Source organism: Equus asinus, chromosome 15 (genome assembly GCF_041296235.1).
Source record: "Equus asinus isolate D_3611 breed Donkey chromosome 15, EquAss-T2T_v2, whole genome shotgun sequence".
Classification (NCBI taxonomy): Eukaryota; Metazoa; Chordata; class Mammalia; order Perissodactyla; family Equidae; genus Equus; species Equus asinus.
The window spans coordinates 6,813,721-6,839,530 of record NC_091804.1 but is presented as its reverse complement, the minus strand read 5'-3'; the positions used below and the strand labels follow the sequence as shown (position 1 = coordinate 6,839,530).

Genomic DNA, 25,810 nt, shown 5'->3' with positions numbered 1-25,810 from the left:
CTTATGTTAACCCAAGTAAATATAATTGTGATCAGCTTTGTAAAGAGTAAGCATAGGCTAATCAAGTTGTGACATGGAAGGAGAGGGAGGGAGAGCTGATATACACTTATATACACTTACATACAACGTAGTTAAGAGACACCATTGAAAGATGACGGTCAAAATATAGCAGTTTAGGCATTGTATTTATAGTTATAACAGTAATCAATAAAGGAACGAAAAGTAGTAATAGAATGATCAAAACTTGAAGGTGGGGGTAGAAATGATCAGGTGGAGTCATCGAGCCGAATCATCACCTGTCACGGCAAGAATCAACAGAAAATGTCTAAGCATGCTAAATCGGGAATTATCAGTTTAAGTGTATTATTAAGTGACAGAGATGTAGTTTACTCCCAGGAGAACTTTAAGATATTTAAATATAGTTGTTCCTGAGGACAAAGACTTGGGAGGAAGGAAGGGTGGAGGAGGTCTGCTAAGTCCTTCCATAGGACTTGATTTCTGAGTCATGTGCACATCTTACTTTGATAAAATTACAATGTTATTTGGCGTGTAAGAAATGTTTTCATAAACATACACAATTTAAAAATCACAAATAAGGCAATCTCACTTTGCATGGACCAAAAATGAATGAAGTTGGTGAACAAACTCCCCAGTACTGTTCTGCGCCTAAAGCAAGTCCGTTCCAGATGAATTCTGTGTCTCTGGTCCTGGGGGGTAGGGGTGGAGCCTCTCCTGACAACACTCTCTCCTCTCCTGTCTGGCTTTATTTTCTTCGTAGCACTTATTCTCTAAAATTACTTATCCGTTTGCTTACTTGTTTATTGTCTGTGTCTTCCACTAAACTGTAAGCTTCATGACAGAAGGAACTTTGTCTTCGTCACTGCTGTATGTCCATCACCCAGAATAGTGACTGGCACATTGCAGGTGCTCAATAACCACCAGTAAAACGAAACATCAATGAAAAGAATGAACAGACAAACAAATTAAGGGAAGAGGTATTGTCTTCGAGATTGAAACCCATGAGTTGCAAGAATTTCAGGTAAAAATGAGTATAAATTCCACTATCCAACTGTGCAAGGGAAATCCTCTGCCTGCTTTGGGCATCAGAATCTGAACTGTCCAGTTAAAGAGATGGCTTTCCATTTTCTACAGTAAATTAGAAACTCAGTACTGTCACTGATTTTCACCGCAACAGCACTCTAAGCATCAAACCACCCTCATGATGTTAGATCTTACCTAATTTTAGATCTTATCATTCACATAATTTCAGCTACTTAAATAACTTATTTGGCCGAGGCTCCTGGTGTCAAGGAAGTCTGAATGGTGTGATCAGCTAGTTTGTCCTCATATTTCTCCAGAGGCAATAGGTGAAAATGTCAAAGCTATGTGCCTATGACAGAATTTCCAAAGATTTGCCCATTGGTTCTACACAGACAGTTCCTTCAAATAACTAAATTTGTGGATCGGCCTTGATACTGTTGTTGTTGGCAGTGATGATATTATTTAGTAGTAGTTTTATCAGATCAATATAACTGACCTGTCGGGTACAGGGGAAAAATCCCTTGTGTCCAACAGCATTGTGAGGTCATCTCCTTACCAAGGGCCATGTTGAGTTGTCTCTTGCATATTAAGAACAGTCTCTAGATCCTTGCTACTCAAACTGTGGCACCTGGACCATTGGCATCACCTGAGAGCATGTTAGAAATACAGAATCTCAGCCTCCTTCCCTCAGATCTACTGAATTTTATCAAGATCATTGAGTGATTCATATGCACATTAGAGTATGAGAAGCACTTATCAAGTTCATCTTCCTAGAGTTTGGTGTATTAAAAGAATACATCATACCCTTTCTTTAATATGAAAACTCAGGCTTAGGAAGACTTGGTGACATGTATTAACAATAGAACTTAAATTAATTTACATTTTATTAACCAGTTCTAACCCTTTCACCCAAGGTTTATGTTCTTTTTAAAGATTTTATTATATTTTTTTTTCCTTTTTCTCCCCAAAGCCCCCCGGTACATAGCTGTATATTCTTCGTTGTGGGTCCTTCTAGTTGTGGCATGTGGGACACTGCCTCAGCGTGGTTTGATGAGCAGTGCCATGTCCGCGCCCAGGATTCGAACCAACGAAACACTGGGCTGCCTGCAGTGGAGAGCGCGAACTTAACCACTCGGCCATGGGGCCAGCCCTTAGGCTTCTGTTATTTTAAGGCACTGCCATGACTATTCTCCCAGGCCCAACTCATGCTCTTCCCCATATCCTATGGCAATCATCGTGCGGTCAATACTTTGCATTCAAAGCCTGGTGATCAACCTTTTTCATAATCACAGCATCATGACTGCTACCATTTATTAATGTCTAACTATTAGGCTCTTCATAGGCTCTACAAATACATGATCTCATTTCACCCTCCAACCAACTCTATGACACAAGTATTATTCTCCCCATTTTATAGATGAAAGACCTAGCAAGAAGACAATGTTCATTTTCTCCACATTTTGCTCTCTCCTGTCTCCAGACTGTCCTCTGTCACCACAGAAGAGTCTATTTCCCCCTGTCCTTTAGCACAATCCTCAGTGTTCACCTTCAAAGTTTACACTTCTCATGAGGTCTTTCAGATTACCTCTGCCCGGCTCTCAGTCACTGATTATTTGTTCGTCTACTCAGTACATATTTGAGTGTCAGTCTGGTGCCCCCATTGGCGCCAGGGCCATCATGTCACATGTGACACAGTGCTTGTTCCTCTCTCAGGGAGCTGAGGACGTAGCTGTGAGTGCACAGCATGCGATGGGAGCACTGACAAAGGATGCCTCAGTCATACCAATGACACCAATCTCCTTATCTTTCATCTTTCCTTCCTCCCTAGTGGCATATGGCTTACTGTGTCACTTCACCCCTCGAGTTCCTTGGGTCTTTATAAGGCATTTACCATTTGAACTTAGATATATTCATGGGGTTGTCGCATCTCCTAAGTAGACATACGATCCTCTTCCTTCATAACTCTTCCCAAACTAAGAGCAGACTATGCATTCTATTCCCTGAATGGGGGTGGGTAGGTGGCTAGTGCTGATGGCTGGATTTCTGCGCGGGCTATTTCCTGTGTAACCACAGGATATACACAGTTCAGTTTGGGAAAATAATAAATTGTGACTCTGCCAACTCTAATTTTGTACATTGCTCCCCAAACAACCTAACTTCGATATGGCAAGGGCACTGGATGGAATACACTTTCTCATCAGAACCCCATGCTTCGGAGTAGAGGTGACACCCTGTGAGTTTGTTCCTGTGAGTAGCTTGGTATTACCTCATCAGGTCTTCTAGAACATGCTCTGTACAGCAGGTACACTGTAGTGTTCCATGAATGTGTATTTTAAAGAAACTTTACTATTAATGCACAAACTCAAACTGTTTATTCAAATCTAAGTACCATGGTGGATTAAGGTACATTCTCTTTGTAAATCTTGAATTACCTAATAGAACAAATCTCCACAGCTGAACGTCTAAGAAGTAGATTGATGGTTGCCATTTCCTCACCTGGCTGCTGGGGCAGAGCTAACAGACTGAGTGTTTGAAACTGCCATGAAGGACAGCTATTGTCCCAAAGCAAACACTTCTCTATGTTCCTCTCCCAATGAGACTTTGCAACAGTGCTTCTGAAGTCTGCTGGTAAGCGGTACCAGCTTTGGTGGAGGATATGTACTTCTCCTTAGCTGTTTCTTTTCTGTTACAGAATATGAGTTTATTCTGGGAGGAATGATACACACACGTCACCAGAAACAAGGAAACAAGGAAGGGGCTTCCCGCTCGCCAAGCTATTCAATGGAAGTTCTCTTGTGTGGAGACCATCCTGGCTGCTTCTCTCCACTAGCCAAACAAGTTCAGGGTGGGAAAGAGCGTTTTAATCCTGGTTTGCTACAGGACAATTCATGGAGCCTCTTTTACAGGAAAGCCAGATCTTTGGATGGCTTATGCCTGAAGAGCAGTAGGGTGATGGAAACTTGAGGTCGTGTTCCTGGATCGACAGAGGTCCAGCTGTGGGGCAGAGGCCAGGGTGACCCAGGCCTAAATACTTCAAACTAACAAATATAAACCAGAGTTAGCAGAACTTGGCTCTCAGTGGAAAATCTGCTTTCTTCTATTGGCATAAACTGAAAAGGAAGAAGAGAGCTCTGTGATCTCTTGTGGGGGAGGGACTCCAGTCTAGCTCCCCACCCACCACCATGTGAGCTAAATTCTGCTAATAGTAACCATGATAATGCAGCAGGAGTGACAAAGGAGTATTATGCACCATGCGGATAGTTGGTATAACCACAGGGTTAGATGCAGTAGAAATGCAATGCGATCACATATGGATAAATGTCAATTTGTAGAATGGTGATGAAGCAAACATGGAAACTGAGGAACACCAAAGAAAAACTGGTAATTTGTTCCATGTCCAGAGTAGTTTCATCCTTAGCTGGACTTTTCATAAAGCCAAAACTCACCATACTTCAGCATCAATTCAAAATGTGCTCAAGAGATTTTTGTATCAACCACAAGCATTATCTTTAAATGCTATAAGAAAAGCTTGTCTGAATTATAAAAATATAAAGTATACTTTAACACAAAACAAGGTAGCATTATTTTATTGATAGTGATAATACAAGTGTGGGATAAATGAAGTTGACAATGTATGATGAATATAAACCCTAAGAAAATTTGGGAAAGTACATTCCAGCCATCAAATATGTACGCCAACATGCCAAACAGCCTGCTATAAAATAAAACTAAAAAAGGGGTCATGTCTACTGATACAGTTGTCCTATTGGACAGAAACTTATAAAAACACACACAGAAAAATTAACAGGGATATATTTTAAATAAAAACACTGGAGGAAATTTTGAAACAGAGAAAAACAGAAGCAAAGCAATTTAACTTTTGGCCCTTGTGCTGGCTTGACACACGCAGCGGACGAGTCACTGACCCAGACCTCGGCCCTGTCTTAACAATAAGAGGTAGTAGTGTCAGACCTGCAATTTCTCTAGAAGACTTCTAGTTCAACAATGTCGTCAGCAGGATATAAGCCGTTAACATGAAGGACCCATACTCAAGGAACTTTCCACCCAGTTTTCCAAAGCAATTTGCAAGAGAATCCTAGAATCACAAGGCTGGGAGAGATCATGAGGCTACACAGCACCAAGATGGGAAAGTAACAAGACCACCCAACATGCCATGGTATCTCTCCATCCTGTTTCACAGCTGGCAAAACCAAGGCACCAGGAGATGATGTGGCGAACTCAGAGGTACAGGTCCCCTCCTCAGTGGTAGTGGAATCCAGAGACAACCACAGAAGGTTTTCTGTGTACATTAACTTCATGGGTATATTTCTATAAGGAATACACTGAGGCCTCTCCTCCCTTCTCGGTCTTGACAACTCAGATCATGATGCAAACACTGCTTAACATGTCAAGGCCTAAGGATTTGATGGCCCCACAACAGTATAAATTTGTGAGTTGATAAAATGTATTGTCATTTATAAAAGCTACTAAAAATTAGGCAATCCAATAGTCTATTTTTAAAAATTGTTTTACCCAGATTTGGAAAATAGAAGCATTTATGTCTATTATTAAGGCCAACATGGGTTAAAATGATTCTTAAGTGGTTCAGCTTGAACAGAGCGCGCATGTAGACTGATTCTGCTGCAGCAGAGCCCCGGGAGGCACTAGCTGCCTGTGACATGGCGCCAGAACCCTTCTTTCAGGGTGCTTCACTTACGGTCCCCACTGCTGGTCGATGTCTGCTCCTCTCTGCACAAGAACTGGAATTGCTTCATGGTGCTTATTCATAACAGCCACGGTGAGAAGAGGTCGATCTTCATCATTACTGCAGTTGGGATCTGCTCCCTGCAGCACATGGACAAGGACACCTGGTCACAACACCCTGCACTCAACAGCATCCAACTGCCATCCTTTTAGTCTAACAAACTTCCCTGATGGAACCAAACTGCTTTGAATCAAAAGAGAAGCAGGAACCCCAAGACCCAACCTATAACGGACAGAGCTGCCAAGTCACTCAAGTCCCCACAGAAGGAGGGGCAGGCACCCCTACAATCTCGCTTCTTTAGGTAACATGAAGGTCACACGGGGTCACAGGCTAGGGATTCTGTACGCTCTCATGCATGTTGTTTGGGCTCACATGCACTTTTCTGCCTATTTTCATTGCTATAAAAACTAGCAACAGGTAACAACTCACGTAAAGCTTTTGATTAGCCATTTAATCCATTCTCAGATTTTAATGAAATGGCACTGTGACTATCACAGTATTGAACAGAACTTCCATATGAAAGAGACAGAAGCGAAACACCAGGCTGAAATCCCCAGGGAGACTGGCTCTTTTGGCTGCACTTACTTCGTCAAGCAGCTGTTCAATCACAGAGACTCTTCCTCCCCCTGTGGGTCCGACTTCCTTCAGCAGGAGCCTGTTTTCAGGCTGCAGGATTACAGAACGTGGTCATTTCCACTGCCACAAAATATTCATACTGTCAGTCCCACGTGCCCAGGCTCAACCCTCGAGGCAAATGCCTCCTCTCCAAGGTTAAGTTCTGAGCCCCGGGGACAGGTGAGCGTGAGCATGTGTGTTTGTGTGCTTGTGTTGTGAGTGTGTATACGTGAGTGTGTGTGCATGTGTGCGAGGTCTTCAACAGCCAGCAGCACAAATACACACCTTCTACTGAGAGCACTGGGGCCCAAGAAGGGAGAAGGCAGAGCCCAGACCTCTACAACAGACACAGGACAGGGTTTGGTGGGACAAAGAAGGAAAGACAGTTCCATCCAGGAATGAGACCCACTAGAGCATGTCACAGCACCACCCTCACCCAGAGGGAAGACCTTCATCCACTGGCAACTTAGGGGGCCCAAGGCTTTCTGCTGCTCCCTGCCCCGCCCACACACCCTCAGGGCAATCCCAGCATGCCCAGCCACCCACACAGCGACTTCAGGCCCACATACGTACCCATGCTGGGCACCCATGCCAGGCACCTGTGCTAATCAAACTAGCCCTTTATTTGTCAACATGACCTGACAACCAAGGATCAGCACAGATTTGAGATAAACCAAAAACAAGAAGAGAAAGACCAGCAGACAGAACTGACCCTGGAGGAAACAGGTGATTAACAGAACTGATGAGGACTTTAAAATAATTCTAATTAATAATTTTAAAGGATTTTGCCTCCATAAAATAAAAACACACTGTTATTAAAAAGGAACAGAAAATGAAAAGTATTCTTCTTCTTTTTCTTTTTTCTCTGAGGAAGATTTGTCCTGAGCTAATATCTACTGCCAATCTTCCTCTTTTTGTATGTGAGCTGCCACCAGTGCATGGCCACTGACAGACGAGCGGTGCAGGTCCACACCAGGGAACTGAACCCGGGCTGCCAAAGCAGATCATGCCACACTTAACCACTAGGCCACCAGGGCTGGCCCAAAAAGTATTCTTCCATTTAAAGAAATCTCAGAATGTTAAGTAGATAGGCTAAATAGGACAGCTAAGGACCAAGGGGCACACATACTGTAAGGTGCCCCTTCTTTGCTTCAAATTTCTTGGTCTTGAAATTCTTTGTCCTCTTAACGTTTTCAGTGGTGTCTGAGGTGCTATGGCTGTAGTCACTCACTGGAATGACAAAGAGTAGAAGACCAAAGTGAAGCCCCCTGCCACTCTCCACATGTGAAGAGCCACTCCACCACCATGTCCCTCAGGAAGTCAGAAGGATCAAACAGCTTTTACAGCAATTTCTATTTGATTAAAGCTGGCAGGAAGGACTCCTGAGCCACTCCTCTCGGTCCGGAAACCAGAGGATGGGTGGGAAGCAGGGCTATAGAAGGGGCTGCAGGCTTTAGGCCCCAAAGAGCAACCCCCCAAGTTTATCTCCCCAGGTTCTGTGAAAGATTTCCAAAGTCTCACCCCTGCCTGGGGAAGCCAGAGGAGGGAAATGCCTGGCAGGGAAACATCAGACGTCTGGGTTGGGCTGGCAAATTTTAGGCAATTCTCTGCCATCCTTGCCAAGTCAGTGTACTCCCGGTCAATTGTTTTAAAATCAGTGGAAGGGTACAACTCACCGGAGCTCGACCTGCTGCCGAACAGCCCGTTACCCGCCTCGGTGACACTGCTCAGAAGGTGGTCACTGAAATTTACCGCCTTGTTGAGGTTAAGGTTCTGGCCAAGGAAAAAGTCAAACACCATGAATGCTGAGGCTGCTGCGTCCCAGCAGAAAGAACGACCTCCCTGGAGCCGGCTCCTCTTTCTGCAACGACAGCTCTCTCTACACAGACACGCAAGCCTGCAGCTTGGACATCCTTCCCGACGCCGCCCTCACTCACCATGAAGTTTGGTCCATTTGCCTCAGTCTGGCCCCTCCCCTCCATCACTACAGCCACGGCCCCTCCTCTCACACCAGGACCACTGTAACAACCTCCCAACAGGTTCCTTCCAGCCCATTTTCCACATGGGTGCCCTGGTTACCGTTACACATTTAGAAGTAACTGTGTCCTTCCTCTGCTTAAAACCCTCCTGTGTGTTAGAATTAAGATGGCATGATGGGGAGGCTCAGGCGACAGTCTGAATCCTGGTTCTGTTACTTACTAGCTTAGGGACCTTGGAAGAAGCAAGTTGCTTAACTTCTCTGAGCCTCAATTTCCTCACTCCTGTAAAGTGGAAATATTATGATCTACCTCAAAGGGATGTTGTGAAAGTACAATGAGGTAAGACGGATGTCGTATAAAACGAAGATAGATGACATATAGGCCAGACCTGGAATCCTGTATCCACTTGTACAGATTCCACAGCATGGCCTCCTGTCCCAGCCTCACACGGCTGCCTACTCCTGCCATAGGGAACCATTGCTACTTCCTGAACACCAGAACACACAGGCAGGGAAAAAACACATATTAAACCTGGGGATAATTACTCCACTTGTACTTGATAGACAGCATGTTGTAGATGCTCTTGGTGCCCGCCCCCCAGTTCTCCTTAATTGGTCAGCACAGCCACGCCAGCTGTTGGGTTGGCTGCTAACAGCTCGCAGCCGACCCTCTTCTCCAGCCAATGCCCTCAGTAGATGAGTGCTGCCGTGCCCTAGAGGTTATGTCCCTCCCCTCCTGCCTCAACTGGGGGCAGCTCTGTGGTGTGATTCATACTCCGGAGCTCCTCGTGGATCAGGCTACAGCTAGGCTTCATTTGCATCCGCCTGCTCACCCAGCCTCTTTCCCTGCCTTGTCCTGCATCCCTCACTCCCCTTCTCCTGAAGTACCTTCCTGACACAAGCTCTGCTCTAGCCACACAGCCAAAAACATGGCCTTTAGTGCTTTACTTGATTTCAAAGCACTGTCCTGTGCATTATCCCACTGGATACCCCCAGCCTCTCTTTGAGTTAGGCAGGGCCCACGTGCCTATACTAATTTTAAAGAAACTGTTAGCACTCTGCTGGGAACAAGGCCAGGACCTGATAAATGCTAGTTCCCCTCCTTTCCCTTGCCTTCTTTACCCATCTTCTCAATCCATTAATTATTCTTTTGTACATGCTTCTTGTCCAATGAAAGTAAAGCTGTCAATATCAATCAATTAACATTTGTCCTCACAGGCTCTGTGGCAATGTTCTAGTCACTATCTAAGAGGGCAGATCAAGGGAGACATGGCCCACAAAGTCTGATTTATTTTTTCTAAGCAAATAGGTCAAAGTACATATCAGCAAACATTTTTGTCTGTCACCTATACTCAGACTTCAGTGAGTATAAATAAGCCTGAGAACTAAAGGACCAATAGCGTGGGTGATAATTCCTGTCTTACTATATCTTTATGTGCCTGAAAGCTGGTTTCTCTGAGGTTTAGCTCAGTAATTGATCTAATTCTATGAAATTACTGGCCTACAGTCAAGTTTCATAATAGTTGAAACTGGTCCTTTCCATGGATTACACAGAAGCATCTCAATAAATTATAAGCTACAATTTACTAGTTCAGTCAATTCTCAAACGAACAACTTCTGAAGGTTTTACTCACTTTGTTTGAGACTTGAACATAATTCAGCCTGATGCTGACTTCATAGCCATCTTCATGGACAGTAGCAGAGATTAGCTTTTAAAAAAATATTAGAATTTATAACCTTGGGTGTGGGACTCATCGCCCTGAGCAACAGCCAAGAAATTCTGAGATGTTAAACTGTAAATTTAATCAAATATTTAATTAACACAAAAAAGGCAGAAAAACGAGAAACAGAGGAGGAAAAACTAGATGAAATGGAACACAAATAGCAAAATGGCCGACACAGATCTAGCCACATCTAAAACTCCATTAATTATAAATGAACTAAGTTAATACTCCCATCCAAGAGCAAAGACTGCCAGACTGAATAAGACAGCAAGACTCAAATTTATACTCTCTACAAAAGACACACTTTAAGATTAATCAAGCCACATGGCTGGATGTCATCACCTGGGAAAAGGTGTCCTGGGGGGCCAGGCCTTGGCAATCAAGGGCCAAGTATGACAGCTGAGCAGCTTTCTCTGTAAGTAGCGGGAGGAATTTAGATCAACCAGGGTTCAGCAAATGCTTTAGTAATCAGACAGTAAATATTTTAGGTTTTGTGGGCTATAGGGTTATTGACATTCTAGCACAAAAACACCTACAGACAATAAGTAAATAATTGAGTGTGGCTGTGATACAATAAAACTTGATTTACAAAACCGGGTGGCAGGCTGCATTTGCCCCACACGCCATAGTTTGCAGAACCCTGGATGAGGCCAAAGAATTAATAAACCACCAAAGGAGATTATCAAAGGAAAGTGAGCAAGACTTGACAATGACATAGTTTCAATATTGGCCTGTTTGGTGGCAGGGGAGTGGACAAGCTGATTTTTAAAGGTTCCTTCTAGCCTCATGACAAACAGAGGAAAAGGTCTTCTCACGGAGGTGTCTCTTCATAAGGGCAGTGTAGTGCCAGAGAAGGGGCTTGGGGCGAAGGGCCTGACAGACCCGCTTCAGATCCCACATCCCTCGAGACCCAGCACTGCAGTCCGCGACGGATCACCAAACCTCTCCGAGCCAGTTTTCTGGGTGTCAAATAAGGTTTATTCTGATTATCTACTGCAGTGTAAAAACCCACTTGAAACTTAGTGACATTAAACAACCATTTCATTATGTTCATGGATTTAGACGGGGCACAGCAAAGATAGCTGGTCTTCATTCCACGTGTCTGAGGCCTCAGCTGGGAAGACTCAAATGGCTGGAGGTGGCTTCATGTTTGGGAGCTAGAATGACCTAGAGTCTTGTCACTCATCTGTCTGGCTCCTGAGCCAGGATGACTCGAGGACTGGGTTCAGCTGCAGCTGCAGATGGGGGCACCTATCTGTCACCACACCATGTGGCTTGGGCTCCTCACAGCAGGGCAGCTGGGCTCCAGGAAGGAGTGTTGGAGGTGAGTGTGCCAAGCAAGAGGAAGCTGCATGGCTGTACAGGACCACACCCTGTGAGTCCCATGCCATCACTTCCACTATACTCTGTTAGTCTAACAGTCACAAGCCTGCCAGGTTCAAGGCAAGGGGACACAGACTGTCTTTTGAAGGGAAGATTGTCAAAGAATTTGTGGTCATTTTTAAAAGAATGCCACAAAGGGAATACTCCTCTTTTGTAGGTTTGTTATGAGGGATAGAGAGGATGAGGACAATGCAGATAATGAGTGCATTGTTATAACTCTTATGACTACTATTGCTGTTAATATACTGTGGGATTTAAGGGTACAATTTAGCTGGACCAGACTATTTTGGGTCTTTTAGCTCTGACCATCAGAATTTTCACAGCATGTGGCATCTAAAAGCATGAGATGTTCACAGTCTTACTGTCTTAGAGCAGGAGCCCAGAAGCATACCCTGAGACATGACTCATGTGTGAGTGACTCATGAAGGCAATGCTCGCAGGAGAGGACAGCAAGGAAGTGTGGAAAGCAGGCGGGAAAGGGAAAGGAGCCCAGCAAAGTGCAATTTCAGACAAAGCCCACAGAACGTAACTTCAGTCTGATCCCACGGGACGCTCTGGAGTGGAAGTTCCAGGCAGGGTTCGCCCACCTTTCCCATCCTGGGTTCTGCAATCAAGGCCCGGAATTCAGGGTTGTTCTGAGCATAAGACCTGAGGTGAGCAGAGATGTGATCCAACTGTTTTCTCCAGTATCCTAAAGAAGAAGAGAAACCCACCCACATGGATAATTCTTCTGAGGTTAAGAAAGAAAAATCCTAGCGTGGAACATGCATTCTCAAAGAGGTTCTTTTTCTTTGCCAAACTTTAAAATGGCTTTTACTAACTGAAACTTGATGTACTAAAATAAGTTCCATTTTTGTTCCCAGCTTCTTTTTACTTATGATTAATCATAGAATATTCTAGAATCTCAAAAGAACATATTTTGATTGCTGCACATAGCGCCTTTTTCTTTTATTCTTTTAAAATTAACCATACTGAGATAGAACTTATTAATAAAACACACCTGTGCTAAATGTACCCTTTGAGTTTTGGCAAGTGTATACATCCAAATCAATACATAGAACATTTCCACCACTCCTAAAAGTTCCCTTCTGCTCCTTTCTCGTCTGCATAGGGTTTAAAACACATTTGAAATAGTTGCCACCATTTAACTTGGGAGGTTTCACATGAGTCTAGATTTCTGGTTTCTCACGTGCAGCGGGGAGAAGCAGCAGCACTGGGCCCGCCTTCCTGCACAGGCGCAGCTGCCTGACGCAGAGAGGTACTTACTAGTTTTGGACAGGGCACGGGCCTTCCAATCAGCCACAGCCCCTGCAGACCCAGCTGCCTGCCTTTACCTTCTGGTTCTGCCCTGGTGGCACTTGCATCTGCATTGCATTTCACCTCATCACTTTACCAATGAGGAAACTAAACCCAGGAGCAATCAGGTGGCTTTTGCAAGGTCACCCAGCATGGTTTCATGGAAGGAGCACAGGATTTGGAGTTCAGACCAGCCTGCATTTAAATCCTAAATTTGCCATTTACTATTAGTTTAGTGAACTTGAGACAGACTTAAATCTAATTAGGTCTTACTTTCCTTACCTATAAAATGGGACTAAAACCTCTTACTTCATATGTTACTGTGGCATTAAATAAGAGAATCTAAGTGTCTTAGCTTGGGTTCCCTTAACAGCAGAGCCTGAGACAAAGACTTAGGACAGGTGGTTTCTTACGAAGGTGACCCTGGTAAGCACAAGTGATGGAGGAGTGTGAACTCCTCAGTACTCCCAAGTTGTACTTGCTTATGGATAGACAGCCTTCTGTGGCTCTAGAGAAAGTCTGAGGCAGCAAAGCAAAGAGATGTTGTGGCACCTCTCTAGCAATGATGTATGGAAGGGACCACCATGACTGCACTGAAATTGAGCGAGCTAAGGGGATCCAGCATGGTGCATCATGAGAGTCCACCATGAGTAACTGAGATAACACTAGAGATAACACTGACCTAGCACAGTACTTGGCACAATGTAGGCATTCGTTCCAAATATTTATGGAGTGACTACTATGTGCCATGCACTATTCTAGGGCTAGGGATACAGGGTGAACAAAGTTCTTGCCCTCAAGTAGCTTATATCCTAATGGCCATAGATAATATGGAAATAAATAAATATGAATGTAGGAGTATGTTGAACATAGGTTCTGATTAGGAATCTACAACACAACAGATGTACAATCCAAGATCAAATCTCAACTATAAAAAAGCATCAAGAGAGGACTTTGTGGAAAGGCTGGACTGGGTGAAGGGGGTCCTTTGGAAAGGGTCGTTGTGACTGTAAGTCTTCCTTTGAGGGGGTGAGGTCTGCTCCCTTCTACCTGAAGATAAAAGAGGGTGTTCTAGAGGACTGCCTTCTGCTATAGAAAACTGAGGACCAGTTTCTATTATCTGTTGCTGCCAAACAAAACACCCCAGGACTCAGTGGCATAAAACATCAACCACTTTATTGCTCACACTTCTGTAGGTCAAGAATGTGATAGTTGTCAGCAGGGATCACTCATCTCTAACCCACATGGTGTTAGCTGAGCCATCTCAGCTGGGACTGAGGGATCCAAGATTATCTCACCCACATGGCTGAGGCCTCAGCTAAGATGGCACAAACTGCTGGGAGCTGGCTGGGCTGGCTGGACCCTCTCTTCTCATGACTGCTGCATGCACCTGATCAAATGACTGTAGCCTCTGTGTTGGCTATTGGTTGGATTGTCTCTGTTTCCTCCATGTGGCTTCTGTCCTTACTTGGTAATCTATCCTAAACTTCTTTGCTGTCTTCCTAGGGGGTAAGTGGAAGCTTTCAGCCCTTCTAAGGCCTAGGCCCAGAACTGTCATGGTGTCTCTTCTATCACTTTCTATCAGTCAAAGCAAGTCACAAGGCCAGTCCATATTTGAAAGGAAGGGAAATAGCCTCTTACTCTTGAGCGTACATAGGGATGGGAGGAATCATTCTGGTCATCTCTGCAGACAACATACCACAGGACTGACACTACACTTAGGCCTGGAAGAGCTCAATCTGACTCCCAGTTGGGAAATCCAGAGGGCAAGAGAAGAGCTAGAGATGATCAACTTCTGGCATGGCATCCTGAATTGCTCAGCAGACCTACTCCTCAGTGAAACTATAAAATAAAAACCATTTAAAGTCTCTGGAAATGCTTATAAGGATATACAGAAAATTAAGAAACATTTAATGAAGGAAAGGTACTAAAACTCAGAACAGTGAGAGTCTGCAGTGTTTGAACCATGACCCACTCCCTCCCTCCCCTCTCTCAGGGAGCATGATGAAAACTTCACTCCAGATGTGTGTAGCCAAGAACATAGGGCTCCCTCTCCTCCCAGCTGGAGAGTTAGAGTATCTTCTCAGGATGGACAGAACTTCAGAATTTCTCATCCTACCCCAACTACCTGTTGTAGAGACCAAGTTCTGGGCAAGCGTGGTTGAGAGTGGGGGCTCCCTTTTTTGGCCTACCTGCCATTCATGGGATGGAGGCTCTACCTTGGGTCGGGTATACTGAGAATAGTGGAGTCTAGATCACCTTCATCCTGGCTTATTTGTAAACCAGGGGTCCCATGCTAGAAGAGGCAAGTCAGGAAGACCAGAGGTGACAGCTGTACTCCCCTTCACTGAGCCCAGCTTCTGAAGAGGGGTCTCATTCTGAGAGAAACATGCCATTGTCCCCACCTCCTGATCCAGAACATTGCTCACATATTTCGCACAGGGAAGAGGGAGGCCATAAAACAGAGAGCTTCAAATCTCCATAGGAACTTACTCCATTTGCAACAGAGTGTGGGGAAGTTCAAGCCTAATGATGCTCTTAAAACAATGGATGGTGTGGTAAAAAGCAATTAAAAGAAGACTGGTAAATTCACTAGAGATATGAGTTAAATCATACACTGGCAAGTTTAACACAGAGAACCAGAGAAATAAACAGCTAAGAAGAGGTCTCCTGAAGTCTGAAAAATATCTCAAACACTGACCACAAAAACTATCCCTGTAAAGAATCTCAAATTTAACTGGATCAGTCTGTAGAGCAATTTATGCCCCAGAGCATGGATGAAAATAATGGAGCAATAGCCAGCAATAAGTAGAACTTAACGGCCAACTGTGGTTAGGGAAAGAGACAAAGAGAGCCTCACCAAAACCACTATCATCCTGGGATGACAGGGTGCATGGCCAAGACTTCACTCTCCAAGGAGCAACATCAGAAGCTTCCCACTGGAGGAGCAAAATAGAGTTCACTAAAATGACTCAGCTAGTCATTAAACAGACAAGCAAATAACAATAACAAGCCTGGAGAGGAAGTCAGTACCCAGAGTTGCTACAATATATTATTTAAAATGTCTAGTTTCCACAAAAAATTATGAGACATGCAAAGAAACAGGAAACTCTAATCCACCATGCACAGGAAAAAAAAGCAGGCAACAGAAACTGACTGTGAGAGCGATCATATGTCAGAGATTTAACAGACTTCAAAGTAGTCATTATAAATACGTCCAAAGAATGAAAGAAAACTATGCATGAAGGAGAAAAAGAATGTATTATGATAATGCCTTGTGAAATAGAGAATATTAATAAATACATAAAAATTATATAAAAAGAGAACCAAACAGAAATCATGTAGAAAAAAAAGTACAATAATTAAAATTAAAAATTCACTAGAGGGGCTCAAAAGTAAATTTTAACTGGCAGAAGAAAGAATTAGCAAACTAAAAAATAGATTGATAGATATTATGCAATGCAAAGAACACAGAGAGCAAAGAAAAATAAACAGAGCCTTGGAAACTGTCAACAAGCATACCAACATAGGCTTAATGAGAATCCCAGGAGAAGGGACAGAGCAAAAGTAAGAAAGAATATTTGAAGAAATAATGGCTAAAAATTCCCAAATTTGATGAAAGACATGAATTTACACATCCAAGAAGCTCAACAAACTCCAAGTAGGATCCATACCAACGTACATTATACTCACACTTTCAAAAGACAAAAACAAAGACAGACTCTTGCAAGCAGCAAAAGAGAAGTGATTCATCACATACAAGGGATCTGCAGTAGGTTAACAGCAGATTTCTCACCAGGAATCATGGAAGCCAGAAGATAGTGGGATAACATATTCAAAAGGCTCAAAAAACACAACCGGTTAACCAAGAATCCTATACCCAGCAGAGCTCTTTCAAAAATGAAGGCAAAATGAAGACATTACCAGATTAAAAAAAAAAATGAAAGAATTCATTGATAGCAGATGCATCTTACAAGAAATACTAAAGGAAGTTCTTCAAGCTAAAAGCAAACAACCCAGACAGTAATGTGAATCTACACACATAAAAAAGCAAAGAGCAATGCTAAAGGTAACTATGTAATTAAAAAGACATTATAAATGCATATTTCTTTTTCTTTCTTCTCTTAACAAACATTAAAAAAAATTGTATTAAACAATATGTAGAAGCCAGCCCAGTGACGCAGTGGTTAAGTTCGCACATTCCAGTTTGGCAGCCCAGGGTTCGCTGGTTCAGATCCCAGGTGTGGACATGGCACTGCTTGGCAAGCCATGCTGTGGCAGGTGTCCCACATATAAAGTAGAGGAGGATGGACACAGACGTTAGCTCAGGGCCAGTCTTCCTCAGCAAAAAGAGGCGGATTGGCAGCAGATGCTAGCTCAGGGCTAATCTTCCTCAAAAAAAAAATTAATTAAATAAAGTAAAACCTAATATGTATATAATTGTAATATTTGGCCTATAACATACAGAAAAGTAATATATTGGACAATAATAGCACAAAGGAGGTGGGTGGGAGCAAAGCTTTATTGAGCTAAGGTAACAACTTCAGGCGGTAACTCAAATCCACAGGAATAAATGAAGAGAACTAGAAATGGGAAAAAGAAGGATAAGATAACAAAAGCCATAAATACATAATAGCTCTTTCTTCTTTCAGCATCTTTAAAAGACATAAGGTTATATGCAATTATAAATGTAACTGTTTTGGGGGGTTTGTAACATATATAGATAGATAAGTATTATTGTTATACACACCTATAAAACCAGTAAGAGGGACTAGAGCTATATAGGAGTAGCATTTCTATATCTCATGGGAATTAAGTTACTATAAATCTGAAGCATATTCTGATAAGATGTATAAGATAAGCCCTAGAGCAACCACTAAGGCAACAACTCAAAATATATAGTGAAAAAATCATTAAAGAAATCAAAATGTTACATTAGAAAATATGCAAAACAAAAGAAAGCAGTAAAGGAGAAACAGAGGAACAAAAAGACACTTAGAAACATTTAGAAAACAAAAAGTAAAATGGAAAACATAAATCCAACTTTATCAACAGTAACATTAAATGTGAATGGATTAAACAAGTCAATCAAAAAACAGAGATTGTCAGACCAGATAAAAAATACAGAAGACACACTTTAGATTCAAAGATACAAACAGATTGAAAGTAAAAAGATGGGAAAAGATACATCACACAAACAGCAACCATAAGAAAGCTGGAGTAGCTATACTAATACCAGACAAAATGGATTTTAAGACCAAATAAATGTTACCAGATTTAAAAAAAAAAGGGACATTTTATAACGATAAAAGAGTCATCAGGAAGGTAGAACAATTATGAACATGTATGCACGTACTGAACAAGAGATCACCAAAATATGTGAAGCAAAAATTGACAGAAATGATGAGAGAAATAGACAACTCAATGATAATAGTTGCATGCTTTAATACCCCATTTTCAAAATGAATAGAACAACTAGGCAGATCAACAAGAAACAGAAGACTTGAACAGCACTCCAAACCAGCCAGACCTAAGAGACATCTATAGAACACTTCACCCTAAAACAGCGGAATATATATTCTTCTCAAGCACACATGGAACATTCTCCAGGATAGACCATATGTTAACCCATATCAAGTCTCAATAAATTTAAAGGGATTGAAATCATACAAAGTATGTTTCTAATCACAACAGAATGAAACTAGAAATCAATAATGGACAGAAATTCAGGGAACTCACAAATATTTGGAAATAAAGTAACACACTGTTAAACAACAAATGGGTCAAAAAAGAAATCACAAGAGCAATTTTTTAAAACTTTGTTGAAAGAAAATGAAGACACGACACACTTAAACTTATGGGATGCAGTGAAAGCAATGCTCACAGGGAAATTTATAGTTGTAAATGCCTACTTTAAAAAAGAGAAAGATCTCAAGCTGCTGCTGGGTCCACGGTCTCTGGCACATGGGTCGGTGCAGGGGGCGCCCGGACTTCCCGTGGACGTGCTTGGGGACTGGCTGGAGCTCCAGCACCCAGCTCTGTGGCCCAGGTGGACGCTCCAGGGTCCCGCACTCCCCCAGCAGGGAGGGCCTCTGCTCGCCATTGGCAGGGAGGCCCCGCCCAGCATTGGGAACACCAGGAAGCTCCCTAGAGCAGAATTCCCCACCAGGCAGCAGCTTACCAGCCACCATCAGGCTCACAGACTCTGGCCAGGTCCCAGATGAGGCAAGGGGCTCCCAGAGATCCCGTGAGAGTGGAGTCGGGCAGAGTGGAGCTCCGGTGAAATGGCTACATAGCCCAGGGGGGAACTCCAGGTTCCTACAGCAGCCTCAGCAAAAGCCTCTGCACAGCACTAGTGGAGAGGTCCTGACTGGCAATCGCAAGGCGGGAAGGCCCTGGGGCAAAAGTAGCACAGCTAGGTGAGCTAACGACAGACTGCAGAAGATACCCATAGCTCTGCTGTGACCTATAGTGGACAAGTATGATCTTGTGGGCTCTGTCAGGGACAAAGCTGTGATTATAGGTGATCCTGCCCCCGGCTGCTGGGAAAGCCCACAACACCACTGCAGACTACAAGGAGGGAGCGTGTCTAAGTGGGCTGCAACAGTAGCCACCAGCAGCCTGAGGCCCCTTGCGATTGCCCCCACAACTGATGAGGGACCCCACAGGACCACTGTGACTATGAGGAGGGGTCCAGGTCCAGTCAGTAACAGCTGACAGGGTTCCTGGTTGGTGCAGTCTAAACAGCTGCCCCCCTCCACACCAGTTGCAACAAGTGGAAGCAGAGACTAAACTCTATCTCTATGCAGAGGCACAAATCCATGCCATCCAGCAGTATGAAAAAATATATTAAATCTCCAGAACAGAAGGAAAATGATAAGCACCCAGAAAACAATCCCAAAGACAATGAAATCTATAACCTAAATGACGATGATTTCAAAACTGCCATTATTAAAAAACTCAACGAGTTAAAAGAGAATTCAGATAGACAACTCAATGAGTTCAGGAGCTATGTCACAAAAGAGCTTGACACTATAAAGAAGAGCCAATTAGAAATACTGGAGATGAAGAACACAATGGAGGAGATTAAGAAAAATCTGGACTCTCTGAACAGTAGGGCCGATAATATGGAGGACAGAATTAGCAATTTGGAGGATAGGAATATAGAAATGCTGCAGACAGAGGAGGAGAGAGAACTAAGACTAAAAAGAAATGAAGAAACTCTCCGAGAATTATCTGACTCAATTAGGAGATGCAACATAAGGATTATAGGTACACCAGAGGGAGAAGAGAAGGAGAAGGGGGCAGAAGGCCTGTTCAAAGAAATAATAGCTGAGAACTTTCCAAACTTGGGAAGAGAGATGGAACTTCATGTGACAGAAGCCAATAGTTCTCCAAACTTTATTAACGCAAGAAGACCAACCCCAAGGCATATAGTAGTGAAATTAGCAAAAGTCAATGACAAAGAGAAAATACTAAGGGCAGCCAGGCAGAAGAAAATAACTTACAAAGGAAACCCCATAAGGCTATCAGCAGATTTCTCAGGAGAGACCTTACAGGCTAGAAGAGATTGGAATGAAATATTCAAAACTCTGAAGGACAAAAACCTGCAGCCAAGAATACTCTACCCAGTGAAAATATCCTTCAAATATGATGGAGAAATAAAAACTTTCCCAGATAAACAAAAGTTAAGGGAGTTCATCGCCACAAAACCTCCTCTTCAAGAAATGCTCAGGAAGAACCTCATTCCTGAAAAATCAAAAAAAGGAAAGGGGTTACAAAATCCAGAACAAAGGAGATAAGCAGAAGGACAATAACACAAAGTAACAGCTCTCCATCAGGACAAAATGCAAAAGAACCTGAAAACAAGTGATAAAATGGCAACAGTAGGCCCCCACGTTTCAATAATCACTCTAAACGTGAATGGATTGAACTCTCCTATCAAAAGGCACAGAGTGGCAGGATGGATAAAAGAACAAGATCCAACAATATGCTGCCTCCAGGAAACACACCTCATCCCCAAAGACAAACACAGACTCAAAGTGAAGGGATGGAAGACAATACTCCAAGCTAATAATGAACAAAAGAAAGCAGGTGTTGCCATACTTATATCAGACAAAGTAGACTTCAAAGCAAAACAGATAAAGAAAGACAAAGAGGGGCAGTATATAATGATAAAAGGGACGCTCCACCAAGATGACATAACACTTATAAATATATACGCACCTAACACAGGAGCACCAAAATTCGTAAAGAAACTATTAACAAAACTAAAAGGAGACATCAACAGCAATACGGTAATAGTAGGGGACCTCAAGACCCCATTAACACCAATGGACAGATCATCCAGACAGAAAATCAACAAGGAAATTATAGAATTAAATGAAAAATTCAATCAGATGGACCTAATAGATATATATAGGACACTTCATCCAAAAACAGCAGGTTACACATTCTTCTCAAGCGCGCATGGAACATTCTCAAGGATAGACCATATCTTGGGAAACAAAGCAAGCATCAATAAGTTCAAGAGGGTTGAAATAATATCAAGCATCTTTTCTGATCATAATGCTATGAAACTAGAAATCAACTACAACAATAAAGCTGGGAAAGGGCCAAAAATGTGGAGACTAAACAACACGCTACTGAACAAACAATGGATTATTGAAGAAATTAAAGAAGAAATCAAATATTATCTGGAGACAAATGAAAATGAAAACATACCATACCAAATGATTTGGGATGCAGCAAAGGCAGTCCTAAGAGGAAAATTCATTGCAATACAGGCTCACCTCAATAAGCAAGAAAAATCTTACATAAACAACCTCAAATGACACCTAATGGAATTAGAAAAAGAAGAACAAACAAAGCCCAAAGTCAGTAGAAGGAGGGAAATAATAAAAATTAGAGCGAAATAAATGATATTGAAACAAAAAAGACAGTAGAAAGGATCAATGAAACAAAGAGTTGGTTCTTTGAAAAAATTAACAAAATCGACAAACCCTTAGCCAGACTCACTAAAAAAAGAAAGAGAGAAGTCTCAAATAAATAAAATTAGAAACGAGAGAGGAGAAATCACAACAGATACTGAAGAAATACAAAGGATCCTAAGAGAATACTATGAAAAACTATATGCCAACAAATTGAACAACATAGAAGAAATGGATAAATTCCTAGACTCATACAACCTACCCAAACTGAATCAGGAAGAAAGAGAATCTGAATAGACCAATCACAAGTAAAGAAATAGAAACAGTAATCAGAAACCTCCCCCAAAATAAGAGTCCAGGACCAGACGGCTTCTCTAGAGAATTCTACCAAACATTCAAAGAAGATTTAATACCTATCCTTCTCAAACTATTCCAGAAAATAGAGGAAGATGGAGCACTCCCTAACACATTCTATGAAGCTAACATCACCCTGATCCGCAAACCTGACAAGGACAACACAAAGAAGGAAAACTATAGGCCAATATCACTGATGAACATAGATGCAAAAATCCTCAACAAAATTTTGGCAAACCGAATACAGCAATACATCAAAAAGATTATACACCATGATCAAGTGGGATTTATACCAGGGACACAGGGACGGTTCAACATCCGCAAGTCAATCAATGTGATTCACTACATTAACAAAATGAGAAACAAAAACCAGATGATCGTCTCAATAGATGCAGAGAAAGCATTCGACAAGATCCAACATCCATTTATGATAAAAACCCTCAATAAAATAGGTATAGAAGGAAAGTACCTCAACATAATAAAGCCCATATATGAAAAACCCACAGCCAACATCATACTCAACGGACAAAAACTGAAACCCATCTCTCTCAGAACAGGAACAAGACAAGGGTGCTCACTTTCACCACTCTTATTCAACATAGTACTGGAGGTTTTGGCCAGAGCAATTCGGCAGGAAAAAGAAATAAAAGGAATCCAAATAGGCAAGGAAGAAGTTAAACTCTCGCTGTTTGCAGACGACATGATCTTATATATAGAAAACCCCAAAGAATCCATAGAAAAACTATTAGAAACAATCAACAACTACAGCAAAGTTGCAGGGTATAAAATCAACATACATAAATCAGTAGCATTTCTATATGCTAACAATGAACTAACAGAAAAAGATCTCAAGAACTCAATCCCATTCACAATTGCAACAAAAAGAATAAAATACCTTGGGATAAATTTAACCAAGGAAGTGAAAGATCTATACAACGAAAACTACAAGACCTTCTTGAAAAAAATTGACGACGACATAAAGAGATGGAAAGACATTCCATGCACATGGATTGGAAGAATAAACATAGTTAAAATGTCCATATTACCTAAAGCAATCTACAGATTCCACACTATCCCAATCAGAATTCCAATGTCATTCTTTACAGAAACTGAACAAAGAATCCTAAAATTCATATGGGGCAACAAAAGACCCCGAATTGCTAAAGCAATCCTGAGAAAGAAGAACAAAGCTGGAGGCATCACAATCCCTGACTTCAAAACATACTACAAAGCTACAGTAATCAAAACAGCATGGTACTGGTACAAAAACAGATGCACAGATCAATGGAACAGAATTGAAAGCCCAGAAATAAAACCACACATCTATGGACAGCTAATCTTTGACAAAGGAGCTGAGGGCCTACAATGGAGGAAAGAAAGTCTCTTCAACAAATGGTGCTGGGAAAACTGGACAGCCACATGTAAAAGAATGAAAATCAAGCATTCTTTTTCACCATTTACTAAAATAAACTCAAAATGGATCAAAGACCTAAAGATTAGGCCTGAAACAATAAGTCTTCTAGAAGAGAATATCGGCAGTACACTCTGACATCAGCTTCAAAAGAATCTTTTCGGACACCATAACCCCTCACATGAGGGAAACAATAGAAAGAATAAACAAATGGGACTTCATCAGACTAAAGAGCTTCTTCAAGGCAAGGGAAAACAGGATTGAAACAAAAAACAGCCCACTAATTGGGAAAAAATATGTACAAGTTATTTATCTGACAAAGGGTTAATCTCCATGATATACAAAGAACTCACACAACTCAACAATAAAAAATCAAACAACCCAATTACAAAATGGGCAGGGGACATGAACAGACATTTCTCCAAAGAAGATATACGGATGGCCAATAGACACATGAAAAGATGCTCATCATCACTAATCATCAGGGAAATGCAAATCAAAACTACACTAAGATACCACCTTACACCTGTTAGAATGGCAAAAATATCCAAAACCAAGAGTGACAAATGTTGGAGAGGCTGTGGAGAAAAAGGAACCCTCATACACTGTTGGTGGGAATGCAAACTGGTGCAGACACTATGGAAAACAGTATGGAGATTCCTCAAAAAAGTTAAGAATAGAAATACCTTATGACCCAGCCATCCCACTACTGGGTATCTATCCTAAGAACCTGAAATCAGCAATTCCAAAAGTCCCATGCACCCCATGTTCATCGCAGCATTATTCACAATAGCCAAGTCATGGAACCAACGTAAGTGCCCAGCAACTGATGATTGGATAAAGAAGATATGGTATATATATATATACACAATGGAATACTACTCAGCCATAAAAAAGGACAAAGTCGTCCCATTCACAACAACATGGATAGACCTTGAGGGTATTATGTTGAGTGAAATAAGCCAGACAGAGAAAGACGAACTCTGTATGACTCCACTCATAGGTGGTAGTTAACATATGGACAAAGAGAACTGATCGGTGGTTACCAGGGGAAAGGGGGAGTGGGGGGAGGGCACTAGGGGTGAAGTGGTGTACCCACAACATGACTAATAATGATGTACAACTGTAATTTCACAAGGTTGTTAACTATCATAACCTTAATAAAAAAAATAAAAATAATAAAAATAAAAATAAAAAAATAAAAAAAGAGAAAGATCTCAAATCAAGACTTGAACTTTTGACCTTGAGAAACTAGAAAAAGAAGAGCAAACTCAACTTAAAGTAAGAAGAAAGAAGGAAACAATGAAGATTAGAGTGGAAATGAAAAAAAATAACAGAATAGAAAAACAATAGAGAAAATCAACAAAACCAAAAGTTGGTTCTTCTCTAGATCAACCAAGAAAAAGAGAAATCACTCAAATTATTAGAATCAGAAATGAAATAGGGAAATTAACATTAACCTTACTGAAATAAAAAGGATTATGAAGGAAAACTATGAACAACTGTATACTAATAAATTAGATAACTCAGATGAAATGGACAAATATCTAGAAATATATAAACTACCAAAACTGACTCAACAAGAAATAGAAAATCTACATAGACCTATAAGAAGTAAAGAGATTAAATTAGTAATCAAAATTACCCATTAGACAAAAATTCAGGCCCAAGTGGCTTCACAGATGAATTCTACCAAACATTTAAGGAAGAGTTAATATCAATTCTTCATAAGAATTTCCAAAAAATAGAAGAGGAGAGAAAACTATAGGCCAGTATTATTCTGATACCAAAACCAGACAAAGACATCACAAAGAAAGAAAACTGAAGACCAATCTCTTTTATGAATATAGACATAAAAATCTTCAACAAAACATTAGCAAACTGAACCCACAAACCTACAAAAAGAACTATACAACATGCCTAAGTGGGGTTTATCCCAGGAATGAAAGGTTGGTTTAACCTCTGAAAATCAATTAATGTAAAACACCATCAATGGAATGAAAAGCAAAAATCACATGATCATCTAAATATAGGCAGAGAAGCATTTGACAAAGGCCAAATGCTTTCATGATAAAAAAATAAAACATACTCAAAAATTAGGTATAGGAAGGTATTTCCTTCATTTGAGAAAGGGCATCTATGAAAAATCCACAGATGATATCATACTTAATAGTTAAAGACTGGATGCTTTCACCTAAAATCAGGAACAAGACAAGGATTCCTGCCTTACCACTTCTATTTAACATTGTACTGGAGGTTCTAACCAGGGAAATTGGGTAAGAAAATGAAATAAAAGTCATCCAGGCTAGAAAG

The 25,810-nt window shown here is 41.6% G+C and overlaps 1 protein-coding gene across 9 annotated transcripts in view; it reads right to left on the bottom strand.

The window, feature by feature from the left end:
- The window catches only part of DZANK1 (double zinc ribbon and ankyrin repeat domains 1), an 88,995-nt gene that overhangs the window by 4,067 nt on the left and 59,118 nt on the right, over positions 1-25,810 (bottom strand). For 7 of the 9 annotated variants that reach the window (XM_014855903.3, XM_014855936.3, XM_044748014.2 and 4 more), the window contains 6 exons: positions 12,094-12,197; positions 10,034-10,108; positions 8,098-8,194; positions 7,551-7,651; positions 6,392-6,472; positions 5,759-5,886 (listed from right to left, as the gene is read on the bottom strand). In XM_014855903.3, coding sequence (XP_014711389.1) covers positions 5,759-5,886; positions 6,392-6,472; positions 7,551-7,651; positions 8,098-8,194; positions 10,034-10,108; positions 12,094-12,197 — 586 coding nt within the window. Of the gene's footprint in view, positions 1-4,822; positions 4,985-5,758; positions 5,887-6,391; positions 6,503-7,550; positions 7,652-8,097; positions 8,195-10,033; positions 10,109-12,093; positions 12,198-25,810 lie in introns of those variants that run through there. The other 2 variants (XM_044748016.2, XR_006513833.2) reach the window with 2 other exon arrangements.